This window comes from Neopelma chrysocephalum, unplaced genomic scaffold, assembly GCF_003984885.1.
Source record: "Neopelma chrysocephalum unplaced genomic scaffold, ASM398488v2 Primary Assembly neopelma1_97, whole genome shotgun sequence".
Lineage (NCBI taxonomy): Eukaryota > Metazoa > Chordata > Aves > Passeriformes > Pipridae > Neopelma > Neopelma chrysocephalum.
In genome coordinates, this window is record NW_020897760.1 from 5,819,912 (window position 1) to 5,834,039 (window position 14,128).

Consider the following 14,128-nt stretch of genomic DNA (forward strand, 5'->3'; position numbering starts at 1 on the left):
ATGAGGACTGAAAAAAAATCTGCCTTTCTAGAACTGGGCTAACTGAAATAATACTCCATTTATCTGACCTAGAAAAGGCATTTATTACTTGCCTGCTTTTGTGCTTGGCAAAACCAGAGACACAGAAAAACAAAGTGCCCAGCTCTTCTGCTTAGAACTGGTCTTCACCCCATGGCAGAACCAACAGAGGCACTCCCAGACTGAGGAAGCAGCACCTGAGGCTCTCCATTTTAACTGGACTCAGTGCATGCTAACTGCAGATTGGCTATCCAAAAAATCACGTATGCCTCTTGTTAAATTCTCAGAGATTGCTACAGTCAGAATTCAGCTTTATACACAACACTCGGTTTCATCTCACATATCAAAACAGAAACTACCACTTGCTGCCTATGTAGAGGGTGTCCAAACCCAATCTTTTTAATTTTCATATGTAAGCCAGAATAATGCTTCCCCCTCACCAATCAAGTATTTCAGCATACTTCAACTGAAATGAAAGGTTTGTATTATAAAAATATGAAACTGTATAAAAGTTAAATAATGAAGAATTTCATAAATCCATTTAATTCTCTATTTCTGTAACAACAGTATGAGTGCTTTACACCACATTCTTGTAACTGATAAGAAATAGCTGAATATTGCTTTTTCAACTGATGGTATTAATGCCATCTAAAATCTTTTTCTAGCAGGCCAATATAAGCATGAAAGTTATACCTTGTGTTATTTTGTAGAACATAAGACTGTAAAGCTTGTCAGAACAGGTATATTCTGAAACCATTCCAGCAAAAGCTAAACTAAGTTGATAAATAAATGAGAAAATAATCTAATTCAGAAATTGTACGATAAGCTGAGTCTTACCTGTCTGCAAAGGCTGAAGCAATAACATGACAGTCTGACACACTTGATCTCCAGAGGTCTGCTCAATTTGCTCAAGTAAACCCAAAAACAGTTCCTTTGGATTGCACAGCTGCAAGAGAGGAACTCAAGTTAGCTAACTCAGCTAAAATCGTGTCCTTTAGATGAGTTTAACTCATTATGATGTGAAAACCACACCTCTGAAGCTGAGGCTGCCCACCTCCAAGCAGAGAGCCCTACCCACTGAACATGCACCATGAACTCTGAATACACTGTACCTTTAAATCGAGGTGAGAGAATAAGCTGCCAAGAGCAGCTTATCCAAGTACTGATGTAGATCCATTATGCAAATATTGTTTGAACAGAATTGTATAAATACATTTGTATATTTGGCCTTTGGTGTGCTAGCTTTGTGGATTAATGATCCAGCCTTCTTTCTGTGCAGAAGTGTAACTAAATCAAATCCCTCCATCTTCTGTGTCTTTTGGCTTTGCACACTGGGTGAAATATCTCACATTTCAGGGACAACAATACTGTATCTCTAGTAGGTAAGTGGCAGTTTTGCTGTGGCTGCTCTGACTGCAGCAGTTGGCTATCAAAAATTTTGAGTGCTATCTGCTGCCTTCTTCTGGGTAATGCTTTGTCACTGTTTTACCCAGTTACTAATTTCAGATGTGTAAGACGTTAATTATCTCTGAGAACACTAAGCCTGTGTCTGCTTCAGATGAAACTGGCCCATGAGTTTAAACGTTATGGGAAATAAGAAGAACCCAGAAATATTCATGCCTTGTTTTCTTTGGAAACCGGGGAGGAAATTACGACCTCTCTCTTTCCTACTATTATTGTATTATATTTCAAAACCATACCTGTGCCAACTGATCTAGTATCCTCAGGCAGTGTTCTCGCTTATCATCTTCTTGTTTATACATGAAAATACATCTAACAAGAGGAGAGATGAGATTCCAACCCATATTCTTGATGATAACCTAAAGACCAGATTTTCAGAGAATAAACCAAAACCGTATGTCTTCTAAACCCATAAAGATTGTATATATAAAGAACAAAAGAGACAACAGATCAATCTCCTGGTTGTAACCAACACCATAGCTGTCACTGTCAGTGAAAATTTAACAACTATTTTACAATTAACTTACAATTTTGGCCAGTATTATTATATCAATCTGTGGTGGGCTGGTCCCAGAGAGCAACTAAGCACCCACCAGCTGCTGGCTCACTCTCACCCCTCAGTGGGATGGAGGCAAGAATCTTATTGCTGAGCACGATGTTACATGGTATGGAATATCTCATCAGCTTGGGTCAGCTCTCCCAGCTGTGTCCCCTCCCAACTTCCCTGTTTACTGATGGGGCAGAGTCAGAAACAGAGAAGGCCGTGATGCTGTACATGCACTGGTCAGCAATAGCTGAAACACTGGTGTGTTATCAACACTGTTTTGGTCACAAATCTAAAACACAGCCCTATACAGGCTGCCAAGAAGAAAGTCAACTCCATGGCAGGCAGATCCAGCACATCATCTGAAATCCCTGTCCTGCAAAAGAGGGACACTGTCAGCTTCTCCTATTTATGCTTTTGCCCTTCCTTTTCTCTTTGCGTCACTTACTGAAAAATGGTTTTGTTAAGATTACCATGATTTGGGTTCTCTAATTTAACACAGAGCAACTTATTAGCTATTCATAAGTACAGCCTTGCTTAACAGTGGAAGTAGCTTTCCCTTCTTAATAAGCAGTTTTATGCATTTAATTGTGTTAATGCACAACTAATAGACTGTAAACTTAAACTCACCTTATTTTTCTCATTTTGAATTACTTCTAATAACTGAGCTGCATAGCCATCTTCTAAACATTTCTGACCTGCCACCAGAAACAGATTAAAATCTTCTCCTTTGAAATCAGCTTCTTCCAGAATTTGCTAGAAAGAAAATATTGACATTTAACTCCATGCTTATAAAAGTCAAATAAGAAAATACATGCATTCATTTAAAAATTAAATGTTATAACTTATGTACATTTTTCACATGTTAAAAAAGCTACCAAGAGTTACTACAGAAGACAAAGCAGTATTTCAACAGCACTTTTTAAGTGTAGACTACAGCATACTGTTTGGAAGATATATTTTCTACAGTAACCTGCTTTTGTTCCTGGGTATAGGAACACTTCTTTCTTCAAGAAGCAGACGTTATCAAGCATCTTGGGATAAGCATCACAGAGAAGTCAATGAAATATGGAGGCTGAACTCAGCTGCCCAATGAGAAACTCTGCTAACAACTGTCTTTGCTTTGAGGTCATTTTGGTTTTACTTATAATATATGAAGAGAGATGCACACTGCTTACATTTGTTACTTTTAAGGAAAGAAAACTACTTACGCATCTTTGTATTATGGCTTGAAGTTCGTCAACTGCCATTATAGTTTGACTGTGTTCTTCTGGCATCAAAAACTATTATAAACTAAAGAGTGCAGTATTATATCACATGAATTTCAAACAGATGCTGAAAAATAATTACATTATAAAAAAAAAAGTCAAGAGAGGAATGAGAACAACCTAGACAGATATTAAGAAGACTCCACGATTAAAAAACACGGAAAAATGCATTTTTAGGAAGTGTACACCATATTATTCTACTCCCCATATTTGCAGGAGATAGTATCACAGTCAGGAAACAACCTGCATTCTGTGTACAGGGAAGTAATTTTTCAACTATTATCTGGGTCATTTAAGAAGTTTGGAGGCTTTAGCTACTACTTTAGGCACACACATTGAAAACTGCAGCTAATACAGAGAGAGTCTGCACGCCAAGTGTGGATGCTCATGACACACTACACTTCCTGTGAACAAGGTCTGAACAGAGAAGCTCCTGCTCAGCCCTGACTGGAACACTTTAACCCTGCATCTGGGATATGCACAGCTGATGCAAGCATCATGCCAGTTTATACCAACAGTCCAATCACGATTACAAATGCAGTATCATTTATTTCTTTCTAGTGTTTACGTTGGGGTAGTTCAGTGGCCTTTTACCTCTAGGTACTATAATTCAAAACTAAAAGCAATTAAGTTAAACATTTGAGTAATATTAAGTACATACAAAGTTTTACATAGCTAAGACCACAAATTAAAAATAAAATCAAGCTTGGTTATCCCATGTGATATATCATAGCAGCAGTCACAATCTTTATAGTTTCAAGTAATGCCATGGGCCTAAACCTGGTTATATGATCACTATGAGTGTCAATTAGCCCTACACCTGGTTAATTAGCTATCTATTCATCAAAACACAGACATCTCCATAGAAGGTCCTCAACCTTTCCTCTTATGTTTGACCTAAGCTACATCAGACACCACCTGGATAATAATCTATCTGGATGATTGATTACACGAAGGGGGCAATTAATGAAAGCTCAAAAAGCATCTATGTGTGACCTTAATTATTCCAAGAATAAACAACTACCTTTCTATTCTCGACAGCCTGATTTAACATTTTATGTCGTTGAAACCTATCCATTGTATCTAGCCTGTCATTTTGACTTGGTCATACTTTACTACTACATGCTGTACTATTTGAGCTCTTCGTTTCACAGAATGTTACTAATCCTTCCAGAACAATTTAAATGTTCTTTCTAACGCGAATACTGTTGCATTTTCACCCCCGAGTAACTTCACAAGGTACTTACAGCCTTGGAACGTGCTCCGAGCACCCACCGTGCTGCTCCAGGGATTTACCGGCCCAGCTCGCAGATGGTCTCCGGCCTTAATACTTAATCCGGTTTCTAACTAAATCTTTTCGGAGGTTTCAGCGGCAAGTGGGCAGAATCTGGATCATGTGAAACGTTCTATTAATACTCACCAAACCGCCTCCTGATAAACATACATCGCAGCCCCTTCCCTGGGCGGTACAACACAGGGGCTCAGCTCGTAACACGCGGCTGAACTAAAAACCATGGAGCAACCCTCACCTCAGCCCGAACCGGCCAGACCCCTGAGCTCCACGCCACCGCCTCTCCCAGCCCGGCTCCGCCCCGGGTGAGAGGTCGGCGGGCGGGGCGGAGGCGATGGCGATGATGGCGGCCGGGACGGGCCGGCCCCGCCGGCGGCGCGCAGGTGGGCTCCGCGCGCCTGCCCCCCCGCCTGGCGCCTTGGGCTCTCCCTGTGCCCTCAGGCTGGCACAGCGGCGGGCTCGCCCAACTCGCTGTGCCGAGGGGAGCGGCGGGACGGCTCGGTCGGGCCGGGCCGGGCCGGGCCGGGTGCGTGGCGCGATGGGCGGTGGGACGGGCGAGGCGGGTCTGGGACTCGCCGTCCCCTCGGGCTGTGCGGGGACGGCTCGCCCCAGCCCGCGACAGCGGTCGTGCAGCGGGTTAGAGCGCTGCGTCCTCCTGTTCGAAGCATAACACCCCGATGTCTCACCTCCCTGCTGCCCTTGTGTCAGGGGAGCGGCTGCCGAAGTCCCCGTGTCACCGCCCGGTCAGGGCGCAGGCCGGGGGGCAGCGAGGGCGGCGGGGGCAGGAGCGGCTCTGTCTGAGGTGCTGGCGCCGCACCCGGCTCGGAGCAAAACCCAGCGGTGGGGCAGCCGAGAGGACAGCGGGGTGCAGGGGTAACGCTGGGCTGGAGAGCCGGGGCGGGTGCGGTTTGCACAAAGTTACTGTCAGAATTATTCTCCTCGTAGCTTTTTGGGTACGCAGAACATGATGAATGAATGGGAAGTAAGGGAAGAGTTGGGCCTGTCTATCCTCACGCTTGTGGCTAACTAGTTGCTGAATACTTACCAGCTTACTGAAGTCACGGCCATCAAAAGCAAGTTTCTCAGCAATTGTCTTGATTATGCTTACAGTTTAGAGATTTTAATATTTTTCAGGTTCCTGTATTTTCCAGTGTTAAAGGAAGAAAGTACACTAATTTCTATATTTCTACATTTTTATATTTGATTTCTAGGAAATAAGCATTCAACTGCTCCAAAGAATGAAGATGTTGCTCAAAGGTATAGTTTCTGACTAACAAAAAGCGACATTTGTGTCATTTTACCTCACTTTGAAATGGCATTCTCTGCCTTGCATGTCTTTTGTCTTTCTCAGAGTACCATGACTACCTTCAGGAGATTAGCAGCATCATCATGCAGGCTTGTTTGGAGTGATGCTCTGTAACTTCTAACAGCATGCACATATGTGCATTGTATAATATACTAAAAGTCTATGAATCCAACCTTCACAATTGTATTTCCTTAGTAATACTTGCTTTTTGCCATCTTAACTTCTTTGCATACCTGCCATTTATACTTATTCACATTAAAAAGCATTCAGGAAATCTACTGTAGTAGCATTTGTTTGATTTATTCCTTCTTTTACTTTGTAACCTCACACGCAATCATGTTCCAGTCCTTTTTTCTTTCCATTCTTCTTGGTTTCTCTCTTGCAAGAAGAGTTGGGCCACCTTGAGGGGTGTATTGCAATGCAATTAGAGTCAATACTTTTCCTGACCAGAGTGGAAATAAACCGAGGTTGGAAACTCCTTTGTGGTTATAACAGAATTACTAGTCCAATTACTTGTTGCTTTGTTTGGCCAACATGGTGTGATGCAGAAAAGAGTAAGCTAGTGTTTTTCAGAAAAAAGATAAAGATATGATTGGAAATTTGTTTATGAAAATCTACCCTCTGTGTCATTCAGTGTCTGTTCTGTTCTAGGAAAGCAGCTCTGGAAGCTGCTATGAGAAAGAAGATTGAATTTGAGAAAAAAGCGTTGTCTATTGTTGAACAGCTCCTGGAGGAGAACATTACTGAAGAGTTCCTTCTAAATTCTGTAGGTGTTGCAAGTTTTTGTACTGTTTTGTGTCTTAGTGTGCTGCTTTTTTTTTCCAAAGTTCTTGGAACAATTTACTGCAGTTTAAAATAGACAAACCATCGATTGCCTCTCTCGTGAGCTCTGATGATGATTGCCTTGTTTTCAAGGGTTCTGCAGTGAAAACATGCCCCAGTTTTGCAGGACTGTATACATTTATGAGTCCTCACTCTGTTATCATAGCCTTTTTATATACCTCTGTGGTTCTGGACTGGTGGGTGAGGTATAAATATTTAGGTCTACGTAACATCATCTGTGAATTTAGGCAAAGTTTCTATAAATACACCACAGTTTATCTGGCAGCACAGTTTTGCTGAAATGGTGTGATGATTATTCCTGTTAAGGTTGTAAATAAACTGGTAAATATAAATAGAGGAAAATTATGGAAATGGGTGCTACACTAGAGGCAAAATTATGAAGCTCTTGTATTTGTAAAATGAAGTGCCCATCTCTGTCTTCTTTCTGTTTACCCTTTTAGCATTTTTATTGTGTAGGTTTTAAATGTTGTTTATTAAACTTACTAGATAACTTATAAAATTTAAAATACTTACTTGCTTATGAGATGTTTTGAGTACAAAAAATGACATATTTTCCAGTATCTGTTGTTGAACTATTTTCTTGTAATTTTAGGGAAAATGTATTACTCCATCTCACTATAAAGACATTGTTGATGAACGGTCTATCATCAAACTGTGTGGTTATCCTCTGTGTCAAAATAAACTGGAAAATGTAAGTTCCTTTTCATTAATGCTGTTATCGTAAGAGTCTGTTCACAATTTTGATTCTCTTGCATTTTCTTTTTAAAGACTATTAAACAAAGATTAAAATACTGCCAAGTAATGGGCCAGGCACCATATCACTCCGTTTCAGTATAATCCTTCTGAAGTGAGAGGTAAAATTTGATTAAAAGACATCAGTTACTATATGGTAAATCAGTTAGCATCTACTTTGACAGTGATAAAGATCAATGAGTTATGGCTTCATGGCCTTCCTTTGTGCATGAGAAAATTTTCTAATCTTGTTCTTTCGTCAGTATAACCACAAGTGTCTGTGAGAAGGATTGAAGTGAAAAAGTAATACAATGCAGGGATATTATTATGTGAATACATATACATCTGCTGTAAAAATGTATGTCAACTGTGTCAAAATCATAGTCAGACTTCTTTTAGCAGAACTCAGTTCAGTTAGATACCTGTGGTACACATGATTATCTAAAAAAAAAAATCTACTTGAGTACAAAAAAATTTGCTGGTTTGGACTTCATATGTTCACACGGAAGTTCACTTTGAAATTGTATTACATTTTATAGAAGTTCCTCTCTGGGTTTGTCTGGGTAGTGGTGGGGGTCTCTGACAGTACAGTCTCATGTGCATACAAATAAATACGAATTAAGGAAGGACCTGTCTGTCATTGCTCAGCACTTACACGTGAGGAAAGTGTCTGCCATGGCAGCTCCATTGTTTTATGTTCAGCACTGACTTTCTTGTAGATCTGAAGTTGTCTTCTACTGATAGTGAGATGTATATGATTAAGGATAAATTGCCATTCTTACAGGTGAGAAGGTACAACATCAGAATTGAGAGAAAAGGTGGTTGTAGTATGCAATTCAGTTAGAACATATTACACTTAAGAATGAAGCTCTCTGTATGGTCACCATGGAAGTAACAGTCTTGCTGGTGAAAACATTCTGTTTTAGGTGCCAAAGCAGAAGTACAAGATTTCAACAAAAACTAACAGAGTTTATGATATCACTGAAAGAAAGGTATGGTAACAAGTCTGTTTCTACAATGTATGTAGTAGATACAACGTCAGAAATGCATTTTGTAACAGCATTAATATAGTGGCTTTGATTTAGAGCCAATATGTTTGGTTCTTACAAAAATAATTTTCATGAACAGTTAGGAGGTTTTTGTGCATTTCAGTTTCTAGATACTGTCTTTGGTAAAACAAACCCACATATTTTCTATATTTAAACATAACGTGGAAAATTTTACTTGGATAGCAGTTTGAATGTGGTACAGCTGATCTGTGAAAGACATATGTGACACGTGGTTGTATAAAAGTCATCTTTGCCAGTTCGCAGGATATGCAGTCACCTACAGATGCTTAGACAGTAAATTGTAAGATAAATGTTTCCAGTTACAGAACGAGTTTCTTCAGTGTCACTGGTATCCATTCCTTTCCTCTATTTACAACTTCAAGATACGTGAAATTCTAGGAATTGCTTTTTTAGGCAACCAGGCAGGACTCCGAGAAGAAGTGGGATGCTTTGTCTTCTTCCCTTGTGATGCAAGTGTGCAAGTCAATTTTTCAAAGATGCTGCAAAATTTTAGGTGTTGTTCCAAGTATTGCAAAAAAACAAGTTCTGTTGCTGACCAAAATTTTAATTATTAAACACCTGAATTTTATCGCATGTCTTTTAAACTGTATGACTGTGATGGGTTATGGCTTGTTCTTTGAACAGTTTGTTGGGGTTTTTTTAATAATTTTTATGTAGGAGTCAACACTGGTTTGCTTCTCAGTATGTAATGAAACTACAAAAAGCAGAAAAATGGGAAAAAAGAAGCTAAAACTGGCTTTTGGGGAATGGGATAGACCTATTTGATATGTTTGGGTTTTCAGGTAAATTAAAAACCTGCTCATAGTCTTGAAAAGAAACATGAATTGGTACTTAATACAGGCATAAAAAACAATTACTTTTGTACCTTTCTATGAGTATTGAAGTTGGCTTTAGCCATATTTTTTTGCTTTCTTTCATTTCCAGTGCTTTTGCAGCAACTTCTGCTATAGAGCATCTAAATATTTTGAAGCTCAAATTTCTAAAAGTCCAGTATGGATGAGAGAAGAAGAAAAGTAAGTATAATCTTATACATTCGTTGCTCTTTTTGAGAATATCACTTCTCTGTGCAAGCTGCAATGCTAATTAATCAGCTGAAGTGCATCAAAATTATTTGACTGAAGCAGAGGTAACTGATGTTAAGGTGTAAGCTTAGCACAGTGTTCCTTTTAAGTGTTGTTGCTGTATGGATTATAATAATTGACATGGCTCAGTACTACTCCCATCTGCTTAGTAGACATGACCATGTTTTGATCACCCTTAGCACAGCACTTGGCATTGGTCTTCAGCTTAGACTGCAAATGCTTGCATCTGAAAGCAGACTACACCATGAAGAGTTTCTTTATCCTATCTAAATTTCAGATTGCCCATTTCATGTTGTTCCTGCAATACACATTTTGGAACAGTGTAATGCAGCCTGTTTCTAGCTTAGGAAACACAGGCTTGCAATAATGAGTGGAGCCAATGGGTGTCACTGTTGAACGATAAGGACTTGCATAGAGAATGTTCTGCTGAATTTATTCAACTTTCATTCTCCAAGACACTACTTTTCATAGTCTCCTGGTTTTCAGCAAAAGGAACTAGCTGAATTTATAGGTGTGAGCTCGTTTTCACAGTCATAGGAAATAGGATACCCAGCAGTGTTTTAAAATCTCCGTCATTGGAGGTTTTCAAGATTTAAACTTCATGAATTTGTGGCTGATCAAAACTGCTGCTGGTGACAGTTGCATTACAAGCAGGAGGTCAGACTAGAGCCTTCCAGAGGTCCTTTCTGACTAACATTGGTGTGACTTGCTGGTTGTGTTATATGTTGTTCACTGTAACATCCTGGTGCTGCAGGCACACAAGTCCCTCTCTGTAAGCACATGTGCAGAAACCTGCTTTCATAACCTTGCTTTAAACAGTGGGTGTTGGACCACAGGATCCTCAAGCATCCCTTCCAAGCTCAACTATTTTTGTATTTATGTGTATTTCAAGAGAATTGATTTAGCAGGAAAGTTTTCATTCTGTGTCTTCTTTTTGCAGACCACCAGACATAGAGCTGCTGAAGGAGGGACAGAGGTACACTGATCAATTTTATTTTTTTTTTATATGCACCTATACTTAGAAATTTTAGTATCGTATCAGGTCAAACGGGAATCTTTGATTTCCTGTATTATAGAAAAGACTTTATTAGAACCTACACAATGTTTTTTTTCCTTTGTGATTCTAACCCAGCATATTTGATCTGTATGATTTAGTGTACAGCTGCTCTTGGATTGTGTGTCTCAATTGAGCCCGTTGAAATCTGAAACAAAGACACTGTTTGTATTTTGCATATTTTATGCTATCTATTCTTTATAAAGAAAATTGTGCCAATTACATGTGATGAAAGCTTCTATACTTCCTAATCTAAAATGTCTGTATCAGCCAAAATGAAATCACACCACTCTGTCATCTCTCTGTACCTCCCTGTGTATTGTGACTGTTTGTTTGTTTTCTTTTGCAATCCGTGGCCATTAGGTGGCAAACTTGGATATGGTCAAACAGCTCTGCTGTCCCTCTGATTTTAGGGCACTATATTCCTATTTATTTTAACATACCTGTCTTCATTTTAAAATTGCAGTATTCATCATGCTAAGTCTGATATTATTTTACTGTCCTTAATAATATTTTATTTACTTTTCTAACTGACAATAATCAGCTGAGAACTCACTTCTTTAAATAGTCTCTATACTTGTCATCTTGATTGTAGAACAGTACAACTCTGAGTTCAGGAAGACTTTTAGAAGAGCAGCTATGATTCTTAAAGCAAAAAATCATTCTTCTTCTATAAGGGGAAAAATGCTTTGTTTATCATTCTTACGTGAGAATGAAAAGCTACTGCAGGTAACACCCATTTCTTATTTCATTGATGGCTTGTGTTTTCTGTTACAGTGGACGGTCTGGAGAAGAGGTGAAACTACGTGATGAAGTAATTAAAGCATCTGACATTGAAAATCCTAGGATACCTTCAGAGCAATGTGAAGCTGGTTCTCATGACGCAGCCAGTGACAGCAGCAGTGATAATGAGCAAGAATTTATTTCATCTGTCCTACCAGGAAATCAGTCAAGTTCAGCCAATTTTACACGGCAATTGCCCAGAAAAAGCATCCTCAAAAAAAAGCATGCTCAGAAAGTCTACCCCAGCCCTCAAACTGAAGATTCAGATGTGGTAGAAGCCACTGAACAGCTCTCTCATTGTAAATTAGATACTCAGGAAGAAGAGCATGCTTGCTCTGTTCGTAATGAAATAACTGCACCACCTTCAGAAAATACTACTCTAGGGAAATCAATTGCTTCACAAATCTGTGAAAATACCTGTGGATCACAAATAGTTTTTCTAGGTGTTAGCAAAAGAGGGGCAGAACATCTTAGAAGAACACTAGCTAACTCAACAGAATATAGAAAACATGAACTGAGGAATCCAGTTAATTCCAAAGGCAGTTTACTGGAAGTGCTTAGACACACACTTACGGAATGGAGAACTGAGGAAACTTTAAAATTTCTCTATGGCCCAGACTATACTACTTTGTGCTCATCAGAGTGCATAGCACCTGCCAGCCAGGAGACTGAAGAACTTGATGAGGATGACTTAGATACAGCTGATGATCTTAACACTGTTGCTGTAAGAGGGTCCGAAACCAGCTTGAATTATTCTTTACCTTTCACAGGCCCAGGTGGAGTAGTTAAGCCTGTGCCTAGTTACGAAAAGTTAAAAGAAGAAACGGAGTTCCTAGAACTCCGAGTGAAAGAGTTCTATAAAGGGAGGTGCATCTTGGCTGAAGAGGCAGCGACACATGCACAGAAAGAGGAACATCCAAGCACAGACAAAGTAAGTGTGCAGTGGAATAGTTTGGAGGCTGTGTAAAGCCTGAATAGGCCTTCGAAAAATTATTGCTTTGTTTCTGCCATCCTAAGTGGGTGTCTCACGCAGGGAAGGAGAAAAGTATGCTGGCTGCACACTGTATGTTGGGTCAGATTATGCAAGCTTCTGTCCATTAAAAAATTACAGTTTGGGGTTTTTTTCTATTCAGAGATAAGAGTAATCTTATGTTTAAACATTTATTGATAATCTGTGGCTGTTTTGATGCATTGACTTTAATTAAATACTAGGTTATAGCTGCTAAGGTGTTTTGTCTAACACAGGATGATCAACACGAAGATCTCACCTTCCCACTTGTTGATTCCAATGCACAAATGCAGATTAGAAAGCGAATCGTCCTTGAAAAACTGAGAAAAGCGTAAGTATCCTTTACTTTGTTAAATGTCAATCTGAAGTTGGTGCTCCTTCATCATCATTTTAAGTAACAAACACGCTGTCCAAGGATGGGCCTGGCTTTTTCTAGGTGGCCTTAGTCATAACTTAAACCTAATATTGTCCAAAAGCACTTATTTATTTCTGTGACCATCACCTGTGGTACAGTTGCAGATGTCAGTTTGCGTGGTCTGCATGTACCAGCTGCTCAGTTTTAAACTGAAAAACTTGAAGTTGATTGGGAGGAGTGCAAATATTTGTCTTGTACATTAAGCATACTGTTACTGGCAAAAAAAATCTACAGAGAAGGAAGCAATGTTTTCAAACCTCATAATCCTTTAAGCAAAGGTGCTACTAAACGAGTTTCTAGTCCATGTTTGGATGGCTGATATCAGTATGCCCCTAGCTACAAGCATTAAAGGCCCTCAGAGTTGAATCTTAAAAGTTCCCAGGCATCAGACCTTCTTCATACACATAAAAGAGCTTTGGAGTCCCAGAAAATAAATTAAGGCATTTCTGTTGTAGCTGTTAGAATTACTAAATTGTCAAAGTTGAGAGGACTTTGAAAATATTGTCAAGGCAATGCAGATAAATGAGTCTTTGGAGGTCATGATTCTGGTATTTTTGTTAGTGGTATTTACTTTTCCTGTAGTTTGTGTTAACCAGCCAAACTAGGTTTTGCCAAAGGATTGGTTTTTTTTAAACTAAAAACCTCCACAACCAAAACTTGCCCCCCAAAATAAAATAAAAAAATCCTTTCCGTTTTTCTCTGCCTGCAACGTGTGTGGATAGGCAACAATCATGGAATCAAACCATCCTGCGAGTGTCTGGCCTGTGTCAATTGTTTTACGTTTCTGAGGTGATGCAGTGATCCTGTCACAGTTTTCATTGTGATAAAGCAGGGAATATCCCCAGCATCATGAGAGTCCTGTGCTCAGTTTTTGTAAAACATGCAGTGATGTACAGAACAGAAATCTTGATTCTTCCTGTGATATTGATGCACTGTGTGCATATGAATGGAAACTCAAATGCAACAGGATATTAGCTATTAAACAAGTGAATAAAGGCGAAAGTTTAATCCTAAATGTGAAAAACAATGCACATTATTTCCATCATTTGGGAATACTGGCAACTAGTTAAACATTATGTGCAGTGTGTGTACTCTATCAGTTTTTATGTACAGTCAGGTAAGGAGGAAACCTGTATTTTTCTCTCTTTTGAAATTTTCTGATTACTATCATCTTGGTTTCAACTATCGAGGTCACAGTGGAGTGATATTTCTGTTGCATCTGTGCAAGTCTGAGGTTAGCAGGTATATTCTG

The 14,128-nt window shown here is 39.4% G+C and overlaps 2 protein-coding genes across 13 annotated transcripts in view; one reads left to right on the forward strand and one right to left on the reverse strand.

The window, feature by feature from the left end:
• GLMN (glomulin, FKBP associated protein) overlaps window positions 1–4,936 on the reverse strand; it is a 35,854-nt gene extending 30,918 nt beyond the window's left edge. For 4 of the 10 annotated variants that reach the window (XR_003536023.1, XR_003536024.1, XR_003536025.1 and 1 more), the window contains exons 1-5: window positions 4,539–4,925; window positions 3,235–3,358; window positions 2,654–2,779; window positions 1,719–1,838; window positions 856–964 (exon numbers count right to left, since the gene is read on the reverse strand). Coding sequence is in view for 7 of the 10 variants with exons in the window: in XM_027694292.1 (XP_027550093.1) it covers window positions 856–964; window positions 1,719–1,838; window positions 2,654–2,779; window positions 3,235–3,300 (421 nt within the window). In the remaining 3 variants the exon portion in view is untranslated. Of the gene's footprint in view, window positions 1–855; window positions 965–1,718; window positions 1,839–2,653; window positions 2,780–3,234; window positions 3,359–4,538 lie in introns of all 10 variants that reach the window. The other 6 variants (XM_027694288.1, XM_027694293.1, XM_027694291.1 and 3 more) reach the window with 6 other exon arrangements.
• Window positions 4,891–14,128, forward strand: part of RPAP2 (RNA polymerase II associated protein 2) — a 34,080-nt gene continuing 24,842 nt past the window's right edge. The window contains exons 1-10 of one of the 3 annotated variants that reach the window (XM_027694296.1): window positions 4,908–4,965; window positions 5,794–5,839; window positions 5,934–5,998; window positions 6,540–6,654; window positions 7,324–7,422; window positions 8,390–8,455; window positions 9,458–9,546; window positions 10,556–10,591; window positions 11,447–12,383; window positions 12,698–12,792. In XM_027694296.1, the coding sequence (XP_027550097.1) occupies window positions 5,940–5,998; window positions 6,540–6,654; window positions 7,324–7,422; window positions 8,390–8,455; window positions 9,458–9,546; window positions 10,556–10,591; window positions 11,447–12,383; window positions 12,698–12,792 (1,496 nt within the window). In that variant the 5' untranslated portion in view covers window positions 4,908–4,965; window positions 5,794–5,839; window positions 5,934–5,939. Of the gene's footprint in view, window positions 4,966–5,793; window positions 5,840–5,933; window positions 5,999–6,539; window positions 6,655–7,323; window positions 7,423–8,389; window positions 8,456–9,457; window positions 9,547–10,555; window positions 10,592–11,446; window positions 12,384–12,697; window positions 12,793–14,128 lie in introns of all 3 variants that reach the window. The other 2 variants (XM_027694297.1, XM_027694295.1) reach the window with 2 other exon arrangements.